General features: G+C 36.8%; 1 protein-coding gene across 2 annotated transcripts in view; it reads right to left on the bottom strand.

The window, feature by feature from the left end:
* Positions 1-2,685: 2,685 nt before the first annotated feature.
* nherf1b (NHERF family PDZ scaffold protein 1b) overlaps positions 2,686-21,217 on the bottom strand; it is a 36,435-nt gene continuing 17,903 nt past the window's right edge. For both annotated transcript variants that reach the window (XM_067382720.1, XM_067382719.1), the window contains 5 exons: positions 20,420-20,590; positions 11,745-11,898; positions 7,127-7,170; positions 4,333-4,458; positions 2,686-3,363 (listed from right to left, as the gene is read on the bottom strand). In XM_067382720.1, coding sequence (XP_067238821.1) covers positions 3,217-3,363; positions 4,333-4,458; positions 7,127-7,170; positions 11,745-11,898; positions 20,420-20,590 — 642 coding nt within the window. In that variant the 3' untranslated portion in view covers positions 2,686-3,216. The remainder of the gene's footprint in view (positions 3,364-4,332; positions 4,459-7,126; positions 7,171-11,744; positions 11,899-20,419; positions 20,591-21,217) is intronic.

The following is a 21,217-nucleotide window of genomic DNA, read 5'->3' on the forward strand; positions in this document are numbered from 1 at the left end:
CGCAACACCAACAAGACCTTTTATCATGTCTTTATAGATTTTAAAAAGGCTTTTTTTTTGTGATCAAATCTTTTTTTATTTTTATACATTTTAAAGAGAACAATACATGAAGGTATATACACTCCAAAAAAATAAAAATAGAATAAATAGATGAATGAATGAATAAATAAATAACAGTATATAATATATACATACATGCATGTACACACACATACACATGTGTACATATACACATACATACAGATACACATACCTATCTACGTATACATTCTCATATATACCTACATAAGCATAAATAATAAAGCGTATGATTATTTTAAAAAGGCTTTTGACAGAGTCTGGCATGATGCTTTATGTGCAACCATGAAGAAGTACTACATGGGACAAAAGATAACTAACACCATCAGACAGCTGTATGAGAAGGCCAGCAGTGCAGTAATCACCCAGGGCACTATGGGACAGTGGTAACAGTAGGTGTACGGCAAGGCTGCCTTCTGTCACCCACACTCTTCAACATATACTTAGAGCGCATCATGATTGAGGCCTTAAAGAACCACTGTGGCACAGTCAGCATTGGAGGAAGAATCATCACCAATCTCCGATTTGCAGACGACATTGATGGACTAGCTGGTAGTGAAGCTGAGCTGGCCATCTTAGTGAAGAACCTGGATGAAACATCTACTAAGTTTGGCATGGAGATAAGTGCTGAAAAAACAAAGCTGATGACAAATAGTGACAAGAAGATCACTACCAAGATCGAAGTTAGAGGACAAGTCATTTCAAATATTTGGGCTCTATCATCAGTGAAGAGGGGTCAAAACCAGAAGTTTTAGTGAGGACAGCGCAAACAACAGCAGCTATGTCAAAGCTGAAACCTGTATGGAGAGACAAAAATATCTCTCTAAAAAGAAAAATTTGACTTCTGCTTGCACCTTTCAGTCTTCTTATATGCCTGTGTGTCCTGGACCCTTACAGCAGAGTTGCAACGAAGAATCCAGGCACTTGAAATGAGATGCTATAGAATCATCCTTGGCATCTCTTACAAGGACCACATCACGAATGAAATAGTGAGAAACATCATCAGACGTGAAGCAGGCCAGTATGAGGACCTCCTTACTACAGTTAGAAAGAAAAAGCTGAAATGGTACGGACATGTTGTCAGAGCCAATAACCTGTCCACAACAGTCCACCAAGGTAGTGTCCCAGGTGGCAGAAGACGAGGTAGACAGAGAAAGAAGTGGGCGGACAACATTACAGAATGGACCATGAAAAGCTTTGCAGAGACACAGGCACAAGCACATGACCGAGACAAATGGAGGGACCTGATCAGATGTTCAACAGCGCAGCGACCCGACGACCACACCAGGTCATGGGACTGATGATGATGATGATATGATAGAACTATAAGATAATGTAACCTCATTGGTATTATGCTTCAAATAATCCTTGTTTAGTTTCCTACCCATTGGTGTATATGAACAGTTCTTAACCTTATAGCATGTGCGACCCCCCCTTCATGAACGACATTTCTTTACAATCCAGACAAGTCAGATTAAATGTCAATAAAATGTATCATGAAATGATGAAACATTGTTAAAATGTAATGCACATTTTTTTCAATAGAGAAAATTTATGACAAACAAACAAACAAACCAAAAAATGACACGGCTTTCTGATCACTTTAGGTCAGAAGTTGCAACCAACTCAAAATTTCTTAAATTTGTCCTTCATGTCAGAAGTAGCGCGAGCGTTTGGAGTACATCAGAAGTAGAACAGGGCATCAGATTCATGTTGCATTGTGCCACATCAGGTTAGACTGTACAGTATATCACTAATTAAAATGGGATCTATTGTTTTTTGTAGTGTCACATTGCTCATGTCTGCGTGTAGACATAGCATTAGAATCATGGTGTATCACATGCATAAAACACTGCAGAAATAATTTTCTATAGTAAATTTTCTGAACAAAGGGGTGTGCTCTATAAATGTATTGTTACATAATAACGAAATAACACAAATATGAAGTAATATGACAATGCAGTGATCAGAAGTGCAGGATTATGTAATGGCGTTTCAACCCAACATAGAAAAAAAAAATCAAATAGCAGGTGTCTCAAAATACCTCTCTGATTGGAACAAGACATTGATACACTAATATGAATTTACAGTGGGCACCAAAAGTCTCAGGCCACTAGTGAAAATCTTTTTCTGTTTAATGTTGTATTTAATACAAAATTCTTCATTGCTTATCATACTGTAAATATCTCAGATTTTTGTATAGTAATGATGAGATTCCTGTGATTACAGTGATCATCAGCACTTCTATTTAGTCCTTATTTGTTCCTTCATTATAAAACAATGAAATAATTCTAAACAGAATTGGTTGAGACTAAGGGGCTCAAGAAATAATTCATAAATCATACTACATTGTTTGGTTTGAAATGGTTCTATATAGAACCTTGAATGGTTCTGTCAGACACTTCATATACAGTTAGAGCCTTTTTGGAATAAACGGCTATATAAATTGATTCAAGAACCCTAGGGTTCTATATAGAACCCCACTGAACACATACACACACACACACACTCACACACACACACACCTGCTCAATGTCAAACATGCTGAATTATGGTCTGTTCAGAATAGCATACTAAAATAATATTGCATACTAACATAACACAAAATTGAAATAATAAAAAAGTAACTTTATTTTCAAAATGATAACTAGATGCTGCTCATTAAATTAAACATGCAATGTAGTGGTCCTGTAACAACAGTATAGCATACCACTGTATGCATAACATCATAACACTACTACAACTGTATTACTATATATTTTAAACAGTAGGCAGTATACAATGTGTAATGCACAGTATTCAGTAAGCAGTAATATTACAATAAATTCTCCATTCTGAACACAGCCAGTGATTGTAATACATCACAGTAGTAGAATGTTACATTCCATTTGCCCTGTAGCTGATGTACTAATATAATCTGTTAGTAATTCAAATACATAATTCTGAATACATATAAATCTCAGTGTGTATATTTATAAATACACACACACACATACTGTACACACATCATATTGAGCCTACTTTAATGATGACCTCATTATAAGATCTGCTCTGTTTTATCAAGTCTTAAACAGAGCAGATGGATGGATGGATGGACAGACGGATGGATGGATGGACAAGGAGATGGCTGGAGGAGGTCTATAGGTTACTGAAGAGTTCATTTTTCTTGTTCCAGTCCATAGGCGGAGCTCTCTTATTGGAGCGTTTCTGGTGAGCGCGCTCTTTCACCTGCTGTAAGGACAGATTGAGCTCTGGGATGGCATCTATGATGGATGGCTCCATAGCCTGCAGAGAAGAAGAGAAACAAACATGTTTTCAAACAAATTTAATGTTTTTAAAGTTTTAAAGTTTCTAATGGAAAATGTTTTTGTAATATTTCATTAGGGTAGTTTCAGACAATTTGTTATGCTCTTTGAAATGGTTCATCAGCTGCTTACCGCACTGTACACAGTTTATACTGTATACCGCTGACTATTGTTTTAAAACATATTATGTGAAACAGTATGCATAAATTTCAGTCTCTTGTGGAAAAAAAAGTGATTAATTGTATTGAATGTGCATTTCAAACAATAAAAGTATATAATTTTTAAAAACTGTAAGTTCAGTTAATATAATATTTCCAAAATAAAAGACTACTTAAGTGCACTTAAAGAGAGCACACTTTAAAGACTTTTTAACACACTTTTAAAAATGCACTTTGCAATAATGTTAAATGTAAAAATAAGTGCACTTATTTTGATGTGTTGACTAACATACTAAAGCACATGTAAAGTAATTGATTATAATCTGAACTAGTGTGTTTGTCAATGTTACATTTAAAGTTAAAATATTTATAATATGTACTAAATTGCAACTTTGTTATAACAAATATGTAATTACAAATATACAAGTTTCAATAGAAATGACATTAAAGTATATTTTAGTTAGGGTTAGACAATAGATTTAATTATGATATTTCATATGAAGATGTACTTAAGTCCTACTTAAGTGGGTTTAAAAAACACTCTTAAGTTTAGCTAATTGCATTTAATATAAATTTAAACTATAATACATTTGAATTAAATTTTTAATTATCATCCAATTAAGATACCAACGCATTACATTCAATTCGCACTTAAGTATATTATTTTAAATGATATTATTTCCTAATTAATTACTCTTTTTTTTTTTTTTAATTCAATTTTGATCTCATTATATCTATTGCGTTGTACATAGTATGTTAGTATGCAGATCCGAATTCAGCATCAGTCTCACCTCAGGGGGCGGAGTCCCAGTGGGCGGAGTCACGAGGGAGGCATTGGAGGATGCGTTAGAAGGGGACGGACTGACTGATAACTTGGAGTCCTTCAGCCCCATCTCTTTGGCCACATTTCCATTTACCTAAACAGAAGGCAGATTTGAGTCAAAAGTCCTGTGGTAGATCATCACTGAGGCACAGTGCTGTGGTTTGTGCACTAGGGGTCAGACTTGAGCCTGTGTTGAGCTGTGTGACAGCTGCAGTGTGTGGGCCTCAGGCTGCTGCTGGAGTCTGAGCTTCATTAACTGTACAAGTGGGCAGCATTAGCCAGGCATCAATACTCCTCCTCTGACAGGTGACAGCGCCCCCTTATTCCTTCCTGCCAGCTACATCTAACACATCAGCCATTAGCCAGAAGCTGAAGGATCGCTGTATCCCTCTTACTTTCCCACCACAATCCTCTTTAGAGAAACCATCCCCAGTGTCTCTCTCTCTCTTCTGGAGACACAGCGTCTAAACTTACAAACTCAAGAAGACCTGATCTGTCCTTGCCAACCCAAGCAGGATGAGCGCAAAAATGGAAGGTGAATTCAGCAGATAGTCGTAAATAAGTATAACCGGCCATGAAATTATATTTTTGCCTCATAATCTCACCTTATTTTTATTAATATATGTATATATATATATATATATATATATATATTTAGCCTGTATGACAGTGTGTGTTGCATATTAGTGTCAAACAGTGCAGGTCTGTGTGTCGCTAGTGGCAAGTCTCTGTCTCACAGTTAAACTGCTCCTGTCACAAAAATGTACAGATATATCATGGTTATGTTCCTTATGCTTCATCGTGGTGGCACATTGTGAGAAATATTAGACATAAATGTCACCACATAGAGTCCTGGTGCAGCTTTAGGCAAGGTGCGACTTGTTAAAAAAACAGAGGGAGTGATATTTGAATGACGGTGTCATCACTGAACTTTTATAGCAGAAATTAATTAAATATATATGGGTAACACTTTAGTTTAGGGTCCAATTCTTACTATTCGCTAGTTGCTTATTAGCTTGCATATTACTAGGACATTGGCTGTTTATTATTATTTATAAAGCACACGTTAATGCCTTATTCTGCATGACCATATTCTACAATCCCTAATACCTAAACTTAACAACTACCTTACTAACTATTAGTAGGCAGTAATTAGGAGTTTATTGAAGCAAAAGCTGTAGTTAATAGTAAGAATTGGACCCTATAGAGCGATCAATCCTGTCAATTTCTGAATAGAGGATTGATCTTTAACCTCTAATGGGCTTTTCTGTCACGCCTTTTCTAATGTTTATCATTTGCATAATCCAAATTAAGTGATTATAATACACAGTTTTAGCCATTCTTTTTGTCTAGAGTGATAACTTCATTACACCCAATAATAGGCTAATGTATTTCAATAACAGGCTAATATCAAAACATGTAAAGGTTTTCTAATAACCTCTGAGAAACTTGCTGTTGTAAGTGGGTTTTTCTTACCTATAGGTTCAAGCACAGGTCAATACATTTCAAAACAATTCAAGTTGCTGTATTTATTTATTAAAGAGCACACGGAATAACAAATAAAACCCCAATGTAAGAGATGTAACATTTTACAATGTAACATGTAACATTTTAACACTGCTATCTTTCAAACTGCACAAGTTTAGCACAGCAATGCAGGTTTAAATGCCACAAAAGCAGCGCTAACCCCACGTTAGGGTTTCATAGCCCTGGGTAAAAATTGGTGCTAACCCTGCTCCTAAATCACAAGTGTGAAATGTTCCTTTACCCTGGGTTAAAAGCGAGGTTTAGACGATAACCCAGGGTTAAGCACAGTGTGAAAAGCCATTTAAAAGGATATTTTGAGAATATGTGACCCTGGACCACAAAAGCAGTCATAAGTATCAATATTCATTTTTAAATTGAGATGTATACATAATCTAAAAGCTGTATAAAAAAGCTTTCCATTGATGTAATATTTGGCTGAGATACAACTATTCTGGAATCTGAGGATGCAAGAAAATCACCTTTAAAGTTTTCCAAATGAAGTCCTTAGAAATGCATATTAACTAATACTAATTAACTAATAACAAAAATACATTTCTATATATATACTGTAGGAAGTTTACAAAATATCTTCATGGAACATGATCTTTACTTAATATCCTAATGATTTTTGGCATAAAAGAAAAATCAATAATTTTGACCCATACAATGTATTGTTGGCTATTGCTACGAAAAAAAAAAAAAAAAAAAAAAATATATATATATATATATATATATATATATATATATATATATATATATATATATATATATATATATATATATATATATATATACATATATATCCATGCAACTTATGACTGCTTTTGTGGTCCAGGGTCACATGTTTTGTTTTATTTTTTCCCCTTCATACAATGGAAGCCAAAACAGTTTGGTTTACCAACATTCTTCAAAATATCTTCTTTAAATACACAACTAATTTACAACAATAAGATTTTCTTCTGTACAGCAACTATACTAAAAACTATAATACAAGTAAACTTCAGGTATACTGTTAGTTTATTAGCTACTTCAAGCTCACATTTTCATTTCTGAAAGTACACTTTGAAGAATACTCTCAGTAAACTAATAGTTTAATATTTTTATACTGCAAGTATACTGTTAGTTTTGTATATCTCTGATAAGTAAATTAAAGTACACTTAAAGTGAGACACGTTTAATTTTTTTGGGTGAATTATGGTCTTAATATGGGATACTAGTATTCTGTCATTTCTTACCTTGTCCTCCATGTCTCCGTTGACCACAGGTTCAGGCAGCGGTCCTGTGGGCAGAGAGAAGCAGCACAGGTCAGCCACAGATCAAACAACTGCACCTAGTACATCTGTATCCGTCAGATGGGACACTTTCTCCAACAATGGTGCTAATGCTCTTCATCAGAGACAGCAAAGATTAAACAAGACACTTCCAAACACCATGAGAATAGATAGTATGACATTCACTCCTTCTCAGGTTGCAGTGAGCAGATGTCGACTCTGTTACATACTGTAGCACAGGTATGTGCTTCATTTATTATTCAGATGCCGATAATCACCGTGGTGAGATCCGTGATACCTGGATACCTGTCGACCCCCACAAATCCACAGGGAATAAAATCTAGAAGCCTTAGTGGATTACACCTTAACAAATGAACTTGACTTGAGAGATGAAGGATGTATGTGAAGATTGAGACTTTGCTTGTGAAAAAGAAGTACACTGTAGCATACAGAGTACTTACTACAAAAAAAGATAAGACCAAAACAATCAATGGAATTAACGACAGGTGCAACTGATAACCAAACTCTAAAAACAATGAAAACCAACTTAAATAAGGGAAACTAAACATGTGCAAAACCCATCCAAGCAGACATGAAACACAGATGAATCTCTTGCTGTTCTTCCCAAAATAAACACAGCTACAGCAGCCATAGAAAAACTACTGTTAAAAAGTCAATAGCCCAACTAAAGCAAGCACTGATCACCATAACGGCGACATCAAAACTTTATTTTTAATAAAACGTCAACATCTAAACCTTCTGTAGACAGATGACAGAAATAAAGTCAAACTAGTTAGTAATAAGTGAAGCTGTTTGTGGAGTAGTTTAATCATCCTCTGCTGAGATCTTGAGAGATTTAATGTCTTATTTTATTTTCAGTTAGTTATTTCATCTAAGGCTGTGGCTGGAAGTCAGTTTTAGTTCTTGGTTGTTCTTGTTGTTCCTCTTTCCTTCAGTGATCCTGTTTGTTATCATCAGGTGTCTTCACTATTGCTTTATCATCACTTAATTCTATGTATGTATATTTATACATATCTCAGGTTATACTTCAGTTTCAGTAGTCTGAGGGTGCTTTCACACCTGCCTCATTTAGTTTGGTTGAATCGTACCAGAGTTCGTTTCCCCCTTTGGTGCGGTTTGTTCGGCAGGTGTGAAAGCAGCAATCGCACTCGGGTGCGCACCAAAAGCGGACCAAACAAGCATACCGAGACCTGCTTGAAGAGGTGGTCTCGGTACGCTTTCAAACGAACTCTGGAGCGGTTCGCTTGAGATGTGAAAGCAATCCGACCCAGTTAACAGACCAACGAACCAAATGATATCATTTTCATAAGGGAAAATGTGATATAAAATTCTGTGAGATATAAAGATTCTGTGAGTGAGCACATTATTTACCATATCTGAAAACCAACAAGCGCCTCTGTTGTGTAATTACACTTCTCCGTGCGAGAATGCTGTCCCGACGAAGTCTCAATTCCCGCTCTGCTTCATTATAAAATTCAAATGGTCTCTCTCGACAGACACACGGACAACAGGTCGCCTACTAGACAGCGCTAGAGACGGAGAGAGAGAGAAAGAGCGCGCGTTTGAATTTGCCGCAGCAAATATGACTGAAGTATATAATTTAACAGCGAGAGAGATGGCTACATTTATAAAGTGTTTGTGTCTCGACAGTTACAAATAAAGCCACAATAAGCTCATGGAGCTAGCTTGTCAATCATTATTTTGATGGATGACGCAGCGAAAACTCTGACCAATGAGAGGACAGTTGTACTCGCATGTGACTTGCCTGAACGCATTTTGGTACGCTTTGAAATGTTGCCATGTGAAAGCGAACCGAACCAAGAAAAAAAGCAAGATTGTAACAAATTTAGTCCCTGTTTTGGAATAAAACAAGTGATCCATAGGTGTGAAAACACCCTGAATATCTGTATTTTTAGGGGAATTTAGCAGTTTTACATATAAAAAAGTAAAATATATGTTATTAAATTTTACTGCATTTTTTTCTCTGTAAAAAATACCTGTATTTACAAAACTCTGAGGAAAAAAAATACAGATTTTTTAAAATGGATTTCTCAGGTTACATTTTTGCACATGAAAATCATTATTAGAAATTAGTTATCTGGAAAAAAATTTAATTTTGTGTGAATGTATACATTTTTCTGGAATTTCACACTTCTGATAAAAATAAGAAATTATTGTTAAATGATACTAACACATTTATTACAGTGTACTTCCCAAACAGTGTGACAGTTGCAAGTTTGAAACATCTATTTGTGGTGCTGCAGACATCTGTAAATCTTTTACTGTATACATGCTAGCCGTTTGTTTATACGCTGAAGGACAAGTCGAAATTATAGTCAGTGACTATTTAGTTTTGAACATTCACCACACACTACTTGTGACCAGAGGACACACAGTGTAACTGTAAGTTGTTTATCGTTACAAAGGAATATCACAATTTGCTAGATTAACAGAATTTAATTGATCTGCAGTCAAAAATGCACTGAGTACCTTTACCTTTTTTTTTTGTAAAGTAATCCAGTGACTGAACTATGCAAAAAATATACATTACTTCGTACTTATGTAATATTAAAAATGTTTTGGTTTCAACAAAAAGATGTTACTACCACCAGCTGCTCTTTCCGAAAAGTTTATAGGGAGAAGTTTAAAGTAGTAAGGCAGATAACAGAATTGGAAAATAATCCTGACACCCTTACCGTTTTCTTTTCTCTGAATTTCTATCTTTCTACCGTTTTCTGAAGGCTATATGAGTGACAGAAAATTTCAGGGAAGAAACGATAACACAGATCCATCTGGCCCCTGATCGGCACAAAACACACATCACTGGCTGTTTGGACACTTCAAATGCTTTTCAGTCCCAATACGGCAATCTAAGAGCCACTCCAGACCAGCACCTTGGAAACCACACAAATGCTGCTTCCAAATTTGGGTGACAGGCAGCAGAGGAGACAGAGTGTGTGTGTGTGTTTAGATAGAGCAGTGTGAAAGAGAAGAGAAAACAGCTGAATGTAGAAAATAGAATCCTACAATCTTGAAAACGATGCACCATTTTGGGCTTCAAAAAGAATCTTTCAGTGAACAGTGAATAGTGTTTTAATAATCCGATTAACCTTTTTCCACTTTAAAGAATCTTTGGTGGAATAGAAAGATTCCATGGATGTTAACGGTTCTTATTTGTTTGTATTTGGTCTGACACTGGTTCCTGCCAGAGGCTCAGAGTAGCACTGCTTAATAACCTGGACAATAACTGTAAAGAATCCAGCGCCTTTTGAGTGTTTTAACCTTGTGGCATTGTGATACGAGACTGATCCCAATTCACCTCTGAATACTTTGTTAATGTACTTAATTACAGTTTTTAGACATATCTACTTTACTCAACTATAACATCACTAATATTTAGCTTCAATAAGACGATTCTCAGGGTGACATCAATGGGTTTGGCTGTAAATACGGAACATTTCCTGATGAGCTGGTTACATGGGTACCTGTTTTCACGTGGTTGTAGGGGACCGAATACTGTAAGGGGCGCTCTAGATCATAACCACCATTTTTTATTACTGTGTTTCCAAAGAAATACTTACTTTTACTTTCTACTTTTTGAAGAAGCGCATGCAAGGCGATTATCTGTTTATATAAAGCATATATAGTTATATAGCATATATATTTTTTTGAAAATGACCGATGGTTTCTCTAGATAAGACCCTTAAAGCCCTTTGAAGCTGCACTGAAACTGTAATTTTAACCTTCAACCATTTGGAGGCCACTGAAGTCCACTATAAGGAGAAAAATCCTGGAATGTTTTCATCAAAAACCTTCATTTCTTTTCGACTAAAGAAAGAAACACATGAACATCTTGGATGACATGGAGGTGAGTAAATTATCAGGAAACGTTTATTTGAAAGTGGACTAATCCTTTAAGCTGTGTGTTACCATGAAAGCCAATGAAATGGCTTGCTGAAATTAAAGTTTGTTCATAAAAAGTACTCCCTCATTGTGAGAAATTCAATCTCCGCAAGCTCTGATCCCCTTTGGCTCTCTTCAATGGCATGAATCAAATAAGCCTTACTGGGCACAGCAACACCTGAGACGTCTAAAAGCATTCATCTGATCAAGCCTGTCATTTTCACTCAAACAGATGGAGTCTGAGGAACTGATAAAATGTAATAGCAGAGATAGCAGCTAAGGAAAGTTTCCACTAGTGCTGACGCCAAAAGCTTGCTCTGTAAATAAAATGAGTAAACATTGTATCTCCACTCACTCATGACTAATCTAGTTGTGTCAAACACACACACACACACGGTTTCCATGGCTGCATTTGGCACCGTTGAAAATTGTTGGCACGAGTAACAAAACGATACGGACAAACTAAATTGCTTAATAGGAAACCCAAAACCAGCGCAGCGAGAGAGACACGCTTGCCTGAGCGACCCCTGCCAGACAATGACTCTGTGTGTCAGACGCCACCTAGAGGTAGCAAGGAGAAGGACAGCTGCTGGAAACCTGTTGAAAACTTCTTCCACAAAACAAACCGACAGTTTTACTTTATGTTTTGTGCTTGTACCTGTGAGGTGTTCTGCATTGGGCATCACTCGACACTTTGTGAAGAAAGCATCTGTTTCTGGATCCACGACCAAGAGTGTTGTGTCATCACCCCCGGCTTTAATAGCAGCCACCACCTCTGCATGCTGCTTCCCTTCCACTGAAAGCCCGTTCACCTGAGAACAAACAGTGACACATCAGAAGACATTCACTGAAGCATGCACGAGTAACTGACTCACACTTAAAGGGATAGTTCACACAAAAATGTAAATCCTGCCAACATAATTCACCCTCATGTCGTTCCAAACCCATAACACCATGTCCTAACCAGACATGATTCTGCGACACACAATAAAATGTATCTTTTCCATGTAAATCAGACAATTTGTCCTAACCAGCCGTGATTACGATTCTATTTTAGATATGTTTCTGAATTTCTACAATGTTGTGGCTGGAACAACAACACATGATAATCTGATGTTATGTAATGTTAAAAGATAATTGCGCATGACCTTTACAGCCATACTGAAAGTGACGATGGATAATTCATAGCAGATCTTGAAATTAACAATGTGAAAACTGTGGACAAATAAGTGTAATCTATGACACAGATTGTTTCAGTCACTCATTGTGTATTTTTAATAATGCTAATGGTGTAATATTTATGTATTCATCCATTTCTTTGAGAGTGCAGTTTGCTTGCAGAGAGACTCCACCCACGTTATTCTGATTGGCTGTGATTTTTGATTAATTGACCCTTCGCAAAGACCCGCCCCCCTTAGTTACTGTTGCTTTGTCCGACAAGCCATGGCGCTGTCATGCCACACAGAGTGAAAAATACATCGCGGAGCAAAGAGGACACTGACAACACGTCGACAGACAAGACAGAGCAGGTTACTTATGATATTAAACAAAGTTCCAGCTTTCAAATGGTGTATTTTTTAAAGAAATTCAAACAATAAAAAACACTTTGTGGCTCTTTAATGTGTCGTGACAGATTGCTGTAGCGCCTCAGCTCAAGCGGCTCGTGAACCGATCATCTCTTCCTACTAGTTCATTTGTAGCATCAAATAAACATGAATGAACATCAGAAGGAATGTTGTTTTAAATGCGGAAAGACGTCAGTACACACCATTTTTCAAGTTTAACTCGACCAAGGTTAATCTTTGAACTCCTGAATTCGTCATTCTGATTGGTTAGATCGATTGTCAATCAAACTCCCGGCGAAGGGACAATTTTGTCACTTTTCGTAGTCACGCCCATGGGCCGTTGGCTGAAAGTCTGATGCATATGGCACACTTAACTGGAAACACTTTAGGAGTTTCGAAGTCATCATCTGGTTGGATGAATTCTACAGGATGTCCAGGAGATGTGTGTGTCGCGTTCTTAAACGGTCCGACTGGCCGTGATGCCAAACCCCCTCATGGAAGAAGAATGCCGTCATGTTTACAACTGTGACAACGAACGTTACCAGTATCAACTTAATGCTGGATTTTCAAAAGTATGTAAAACTTGCACAAAATTCTTGAATGAATAATTTATTAGGTGCATGCTGGTCTGGTCTGCGAGACATCGACTTTACATTTTCACACCCCTAAACATAACGTAGAACAAAACGAACTGTGACTGGTTGCGTTACATGTCAGTCAAATGTCCTCTTGGGCGGTCCTTGGCCAATGAAAGCTGCGATAGAGTCCAGACCTTCTGCCGTCAGTCTGAAGGTCTGGCTACGCAAGACAAGGTTTAACCCAAGACACATTATGATGGACATATTTACTTTAGGCTTTCTGAAGCGATCTAGTCTCTTCAGAACACTTGGATTAAACCGATTAATATGGATTACTTTTACAATGTCTCTTTTTTACTTTCTGAAGCTTGAAAAGTTTGGTTGCATGGACTTTCAGTGGACCGTTCTGTGTAGGCCTCAAACCTGGGTCTCTGGCATGGGAGTCGGATGCTCTAACAAGGAGGCTAAAGGCTGCAACCTCTAGCGTCAGTTGCTGGAGCATCTCTTGAGATCAGAGGAGTAAGGTTTATTCGCAGAGTGACTACTACCTGGCTTCCGTTACATGTCCTCTTGTCATACTACAGAAATAGGAGTAGTTTGGTAGTATGCAACTCTGAAAATAGTCTACTCTACAATGGAGTCTTCTTAATTTGAATGAACTGATGATCAGCCAGGATAACCGCTGCTCAAAATGAGACAACAGTTTCTTCTTGGCGTCACCCTGAAATCTATGTTTAGATGCATTATTCACATCTTCATTGTTCGAACAAAGAAAGTGTTTATCAAAGCAGGATTCATTTTTCAATATTATCAGTTTCCTTTCCTGCTGTCCCAGGGAAGGATATCCTGTGTCTTTAATTCACATACATTCATACATTACCCGTTTGCCAAAAAAACCACAAGAGGCGTTTGTGTGAACTGAATGTGGAGGAATGTCAAGGGCAAATCTGACAGGATTGCACTGAGGCATGTTTCTGGAAGAAAATTGTGACTTGAAATATTTATTATTCAATATTTAACAATATGAAATATTCATAAACATTGATTTATTATTCATAGATAAATGAATAAGAGTGAGAAATTAACTTTAGGTGACATTTAAAGGAAAAGTCCACACAGAAATCGAAATGCTGTCATTCTTTACTCATCGTTCGGTTTTTCTGCCCTCACTTTTTTTCCCTCTTTGAAACATAGGAAAAGTAGAAGGCGATTCATGCTGCCAAACTTCAAGAACGTCAAGCCAGACTTGGAATATACAGGACATCACTTTAATAATACATTTCACTCTTAGAAAAAAAGTTAAATTGGGTTTTATATAGAACCTCAAATTTGCTCAAATTTAAAGAATCTTCTAAACCAAAAAAAATAAAAGTTCTTTATTGGCATTGAAGGTTCCATAAAGTACCTTTTCATTGCACAAAAGGTTTTATTATTCTTCAGATTATTAAAATGTTTTCACAATATGAAAACAAACTGTTCCCTGAAAGGATCTTTGGGGACACAAAAATGGTTCTTCTGTGGCATCACTGTCAAAATTCTCTTTTGAAACCCTTATTTTTAAGAGTGCATTTTTTTCTATTGATAAAGTATGTTGAAGAGCTGTTTAATTCATAAAATTCTCTTAAAATTAACACAAAAGTAGAGATTTAGGAAACATTCAGATAACAGTTCACATAGTTGTTTCTCTGAAAAACAATTCTACAGCCAGTTATTCTTCTTTGAAATCTGTGTTCTGTGTCGGAATGTCTGATTAAACCTGCCCACTGGAAATTTACCCAATAGTATTTCAACACCCCAGGTTGCCAGTTGGTGGAAAACACAGTGTATTGCAGACACGAAAGCCAGTAAGCATACTAGGTCAGAGATCACAGATTCTATCCAACTTTATGTTCAGAAGTGTATTAAAATGCAGATAAATCAACTCAACTTACAGGCTTGTTGCTTTCCATTGTCAATTGTGTTCGTTACTGTTGCGTGTCCTCAATCTGGCAACCCATGTGAGTCTGAGGAGGAGAGTGTCGGGAAAACAACTCTCTCCAATATTTTGAATTTGGACTGCAGTACCCATTTCAATCGCTAGCTGTCAATATTATAATTTATACTAAATCCATAAAATGATCCCATGATCCCATTTATAGAAAATGTTCTATACTGTATATGGAGTGCCTGACAGAACCCTTTAAGGTTCCATATTGTTGTGGAAGCAGCTGCAAAGGTAGTGGACTGTACTGGAAACTCCCTATTGAAAGTACCAATACGTCAGGAAGAACTTAGAGTTGATATGGTTAATTTGATTACTCAAGGTTTGCAAAAAGAACACAACGAAATCAAGGAAAAACAAGATGAGGAAGAAGAGGAGAACCACGAATGTGGAAAGAACGAAGATGGATCCGAAGGCCAAAGAAATGCTTAAATTACTGAAACAGCAGCAAAAGATTAAATTGAAATTGATTATGCTTCTTAAACAATCATGTATGTTGAATACTTTTATGTGTGACTTGGAACAGATTACAAACGAGGTTGAAGCTTTGAATACAAAAGCTTCAGCGCCGGTTGAGTCTGAATATTGTGTGTAAAAAAGGTCAAAGCGGTTAGAATGCAAGTTGGCCAAGTTTATGTTTTATTTTTCATTTTTTTAGAAGTGTTATGGCAAAGCTAACCACAATGTATGCTTCAGCTGCTGAAACAAGAAGTATTAAGAGGAACAAGTATTAACAAAGCTAACCACTATGTAAGGGTTCTTCCAAGAATATTCAGGAGGCACTCATAGAAGCTTCACTTAAAGGTGCTAAAGAGGATGTTTTGTTTTATACATTTTTGCAATATTACTTGAAACTGTCTTTATTAACTGATAAAAGACTATTTATTAGGTGCAATGAAAGGAATAATATTAATATACATCATCTGTGCACGAGGTAGGGCCTTAAAAACATCAGCCAATCATTTATGCGATCATCGCGTAAACGATTGGGCCTCTGGCTTGTCAATCACTGCCGTTACGTTCCTTGAGAGAGACGAGTGCGGCTGCACGCTCCAGTAACTTTCCACACTCCACAGGCGCCGCATGCAATGTGTTTGTCAGGAGACAGGAGTGACAACTGCAGATTATGAGTTACCTGCGGTGAGTCTGACATTATGAATCCACTAACACGACACAGCGAATTGTTCCAATACGAGTGTTTATGAGTTTTAAGAGGCGTTCCTTCGAAGGAGGGGGGTTGTTCTTACGCATGCGCTCATTTCAAAAACAGTCTTTGGTTTCTCAGTCGACAAAAAGATCCTCTTTAGCACCTTTAATTTTTTGCCACACTCAAGTCACAAGTGCAAACGGGGGGGAAAAAATAAAATAAGTAAGTAAATAAATAAATAAATTACAAATCAGAGTTCTTGATCTTCAGATGTTTCTCATGGGATCCCTCACCAGAACGCACTCATCCATAGAAAATTCCACCCTTTTAACAGGGCGGACTAAACCACTTTAAATTGCAGGGGGGTCTTAATTCAATATATACAAAGAAACATGAAATCACATTTTCCATAAAGCTATTAAAATACAAATAAACTTTACAAAGACAAAGATACATTTAAATAATCAAACAACCCCAAACCCATATGGAAACAACAAAAAAAAAAAACAACGTTTCCCATAATTCCCAGCAAAGGATAAAGGACATGAGGAAAAGTCGTGCTCTTTTAATAGGCCTTTATTCCATGCTGCAGTCACGGATCCAGGCGAAACTCCGGGTAAGACACAATTCAAAAACAACTTAATAAAGAATCAACCTTAAACCCATATCTTTGTCTTGGTTTTATCCAATCACTAGCGTCCACTCTATATTGTATCAATATCAATATGTGTATTTTTAAGCAAACTGTATGCCTTTTTGCAGAAGTAGAATTATTAAAAAGCAGTCAGTGTGAAGGTTGTGAAGTTCAAGTTAGGAAAATGTGTTAAAAGTCGTTGAGCGGGTGTGACCTGCAAATGACCTTTGTATCTTATACCTTGACGAACAAGGAGATGTTTTTATGTCAGGAAAAAGGATGCGATCAGACTATATACACTGGAAGTTGTACAACAGAAAATTGCCGAAGACTTTACTCGCTTTTATGTTCTTTGTAATTTCTTTTATTCTGTATCTTGTTATGAAACCGAAGCGATTCGTAAACCTCTCTAAACAAGTCTTAGAGTGAAATTGCTTTTACATAAAACTATTATCTGAACCTGTAATTAGTGTACTCCATCGAGCCTCAAGAGCACCAGACCCTGACTGAGCTGGTGTGGACTCCACCTTGAAACCCGTGATCGTCATACAACGCCCTCAATTCATGGTAAGACCAAAATATTAGGATTGTAGAAATGTATGTATGACTGATTGGGGGTTGAGGGGGATAACAAATACAACAATATAGAATCTTTTCTTCTAAGAGTGTGGTTTATGGACAGAATTACTCATTTTGTGTTTGTGTGCAACAATGAAAACGATATCAAAATGATCAATTTTGATAAAGAAAGGCCAGCGCTGGCATGTTGAAATGGGGTTAGGTGTGATGCGAGGTGCTCTGGGAACAGATCTGTACACCCGTTCGTCTATATGTGGAATGAGGGTGTGTCTGTTAGTGGAGCTCAGTCCCAGAGAGGAAACGGACAATGTGCGCTCAGCAGGAACAATAGCTGCCTGTCCAACACAAAGAGCCCGGGTCGCAGGAGGAGGCCTGGAGGCATGGAGGCCCCTCTGGGACAACAAAGACCCCTCCATCCCTCTCCTCCCTCTGCTTCCTTCCCTCACTTCGCTTGTTCACTTGTGGCCTTTCTGTGGCTCTCACTCCGGATGGAGCGGCCAAACTCAAGAATTACAGCTCACACAAGAACCGGACAGGGAAAAACCTACAGAAACATACACCTACTCATTTTTTATTTTTAGTATTATGCGCATTGTCTACAGGATTATTATGTATAAGCATTTGAATGCATTCAGGATCGAAACACCATTGTGTATTGCTCGAAGGCATACAACAGTTCTGCTGTGGGTTTGTTTGGAGCCATTTTAATTGGCGGAACTGAGCAAAAACAGACAATAGTGACAATATTGTGTCTAAAATGTAACTTTGTTAATATTAAATTCTGTTATATAAAAAAATCAATAAAATCAATATCACATTTCCAATCATGCTGACATTTAAGACAAACAGCACTCTTGATCATGTGATATTGCTTAACTATATCATCTGTTATAAATATAAAAATAAGGGATTTTTTATGCTCTCATGCTCTGAATGCTTAGGGGACACTTTTTTGTTTTTGTTTTTCTTTTCGCATACTCTTCAGTTTTGAAATTTGGGCTATTTTTGATTTCATTTTCTTCTTTCATCATGACAGCTCTGTTAATGTATTTGGTCTTGGTGGACTAGATCTGCTGCTGCTACTTCTGCAGAGCATGTATGGACTTGTTACTGCCAATAAATATAAAGACACACTGCTGTGATCATGAAAGATATGCTGCTGTTTCATAAATATACAAACATAAATCCTGCAGCAGATCTAGGCAGGTGGAGCTGGGGAGGTGGAGGGGTTCAGATGAATTCTGATAGCACTGCAGCACTAGCCTACAGCAAACACTGAACTATTTAAATGTTGAGCAGGCAATCCCATTGGATGCTGAATCAGCAGAGGCCAGTCAGCTTGTGCCATGCGTTAATGATGTAATTTCTTGCAGATAGCATGTAAAGGACTGATCAGACTGTGCCATATAGAGTTTCATGACTGAACTACAGTAGATATTTTTCAGACAGACTGAGCCAGAAATCTGTGTCAGCGCTGTTCATTATGCTGTGACAAGTGTTTTTATGGCAGTGCGTAATCAAAAAAGATTTGGCCACTCCTGAAGTAGCATCGGTGCAGAAATACTTCACATTTTTTGTATTTAGACACAGTCTGGAGCTCTGACATAAATTCACATGAATGTCCAGACTTTTGACTGGAATGTTGTATCCTACACAGTACACGTATAAGAACATAAGCAAATTTCAGTAGTAGAGTATGTTATTGTTTCTTGTTTGACTCTCTAATATTCATGAGGGTGATGTGCTTGATTCAAGGGCTCTTTCCCATGTTCCACTTCTGTCTCATGAGTCTCTGCTTCTCAGGATAACAGGATAAGTGGGGAAAAAAAGTGGCACAATGTACAAATTTCCCTTCCAGGAACAGTGTTTCCAAGTCATAATAACACTATGCGTGGAAAAGTATAAATCTATCATGTTTTATTCTAACACCAAAGACTTTCTCACCAAAGATATTTAGTAAAACCACTCTGGGGTGCGTTTTTTTGCCAAAAGCATCGTTAGCCAACTATAGTTGCAAGTTCCTTTGTTACCAAAATAGTTCAAAGATTTGGTGTTTCCCAAAACCATACCCTTGTGAAAAAGAAGTGAGCTTAATTGTATCGAATGTGTACTTCCAAATTTTAAAAGTACACTTTAAAAAGTGTATTTGCAGATAAAACAATATTACAAAAATTAAAGGCCACTTTAGTGCACCTAAACAGAAATGAAATGCACTTTGTAATACTTACATGTAAATTTTAAATTATTATGTTATTGTAGTGCTTTAAACATGTACTTATATTGTTGTATGGACTAATATATTACTCCATACAACAAAATAAGTGTTCTTGTAAAATAATTTATTTTAATTTCAACTGAGGTGTGTTGTCCAAAATTACATTTGTTAATGTATTTTAAATGTGTTTAATGTATAAAATATACTGTGTAACCTTTTGTAAAATAAGTGCACTTAATTATATTAAATGTGCACTTGATGTGGATTTCTAATCTTAAAAGTATATTTTTAAAAAACTGTCTTGTAGATAATATAATATTAAAGAAATAAAAGGTCGCTTAAGTGCACTTAAATAGAGACACTTTTATGACTGTTTCTTAACACACTTAAGTACACTTTTAGCAAGTGCAATATTTTTTAAATTAGAAGTGCAATTAAAAAACATGCAATTAAGTGCACAGAAATATTATATTGGGGTTGTTATTATATATATGGGTTTGTCCATATTTGACCCAAACATGGGTTGAAACAACCCAGCAGTGTATGTTAAAGTGTACTTCTTTTTCACAAGGCTGTCTATATATGCAGTAAAGTGAGTTCATAGTGTTTGCAACATGTCTAGTGTGTCTTGTACCTGTATTATCCGGTCTTTGGGCTTCAGGCCAGACCTCTGTGCCGGCGAGTCGTCATCTACAGCTCTGATGTACTGGCCGGGTCTGGACTTCTCACTGTGCAGGTTAAAGCCGAAGCCATTGGAGCCTTTCTTGATGAAACAGAGCCGTGGTCTGAGCTCGGGCTTCAAGTCCTGCATGACATACACAACACAACAAACACAACATCAGCACAATGAAACACAAGCGGGTGCCATTGGAATGCAGGAAGTTCAGCGTCAGAATGTCTGTGACCTTCATCTTGTAGAATATAGTCTTATATAGTATCTTAAAAAGCAGACATACTTAAGAAGCCAAGAAGGCCTCATTAAAGCCTGCGGCATCTGCTCAGACAAGTCTTACAAGTGATCTTTTTTTTTTAAAGATTGGTCATAAATAATAATAATAAAAAAAAAAAAAACTGATCTAATTTGAATCCAAAAATTATCCCTTGAATAACTGCTAGTTGGTCAGACTAGTTCTTCCACACAGAGGTGGAACATACAGTAGAGGCTGTGTTTATGCAACTGCCTTGAACAAATCTAAATGACTGCAATTATATTGCATAAGGCACAGATATAAGCACTTAATACCTAACATTCATGCGACGGCTGAGAACCTTCCCCTTGTGAAACAGAAGCACACTTAAGCGTACTTTTAAAAAAGGAGTACTTATTATGGAAATATATATTTTGAAAGAATACACTTAAGTAGAAACCGAATGGTAATGTTTTCTGACACTTTACTGCATGTTATTTACAATAAAAATAAAATGTATTATA

The sequence above is a fragment of the Chanodichthys erythropterus genome, chromosome 3 (genome assembly GCF_024489055.1).
Source record: "Chanodichthys erythropterus isolate Z2021 chromosome 3, ASM2448905v1, whole genome shotgun sequence".
NCBI lineage: Eukaryota > Metazoa > Chordata > Actinopteri > Cypriniformes > Xenocyprididae > Chanodichthys > Chanodichthys erythropterus.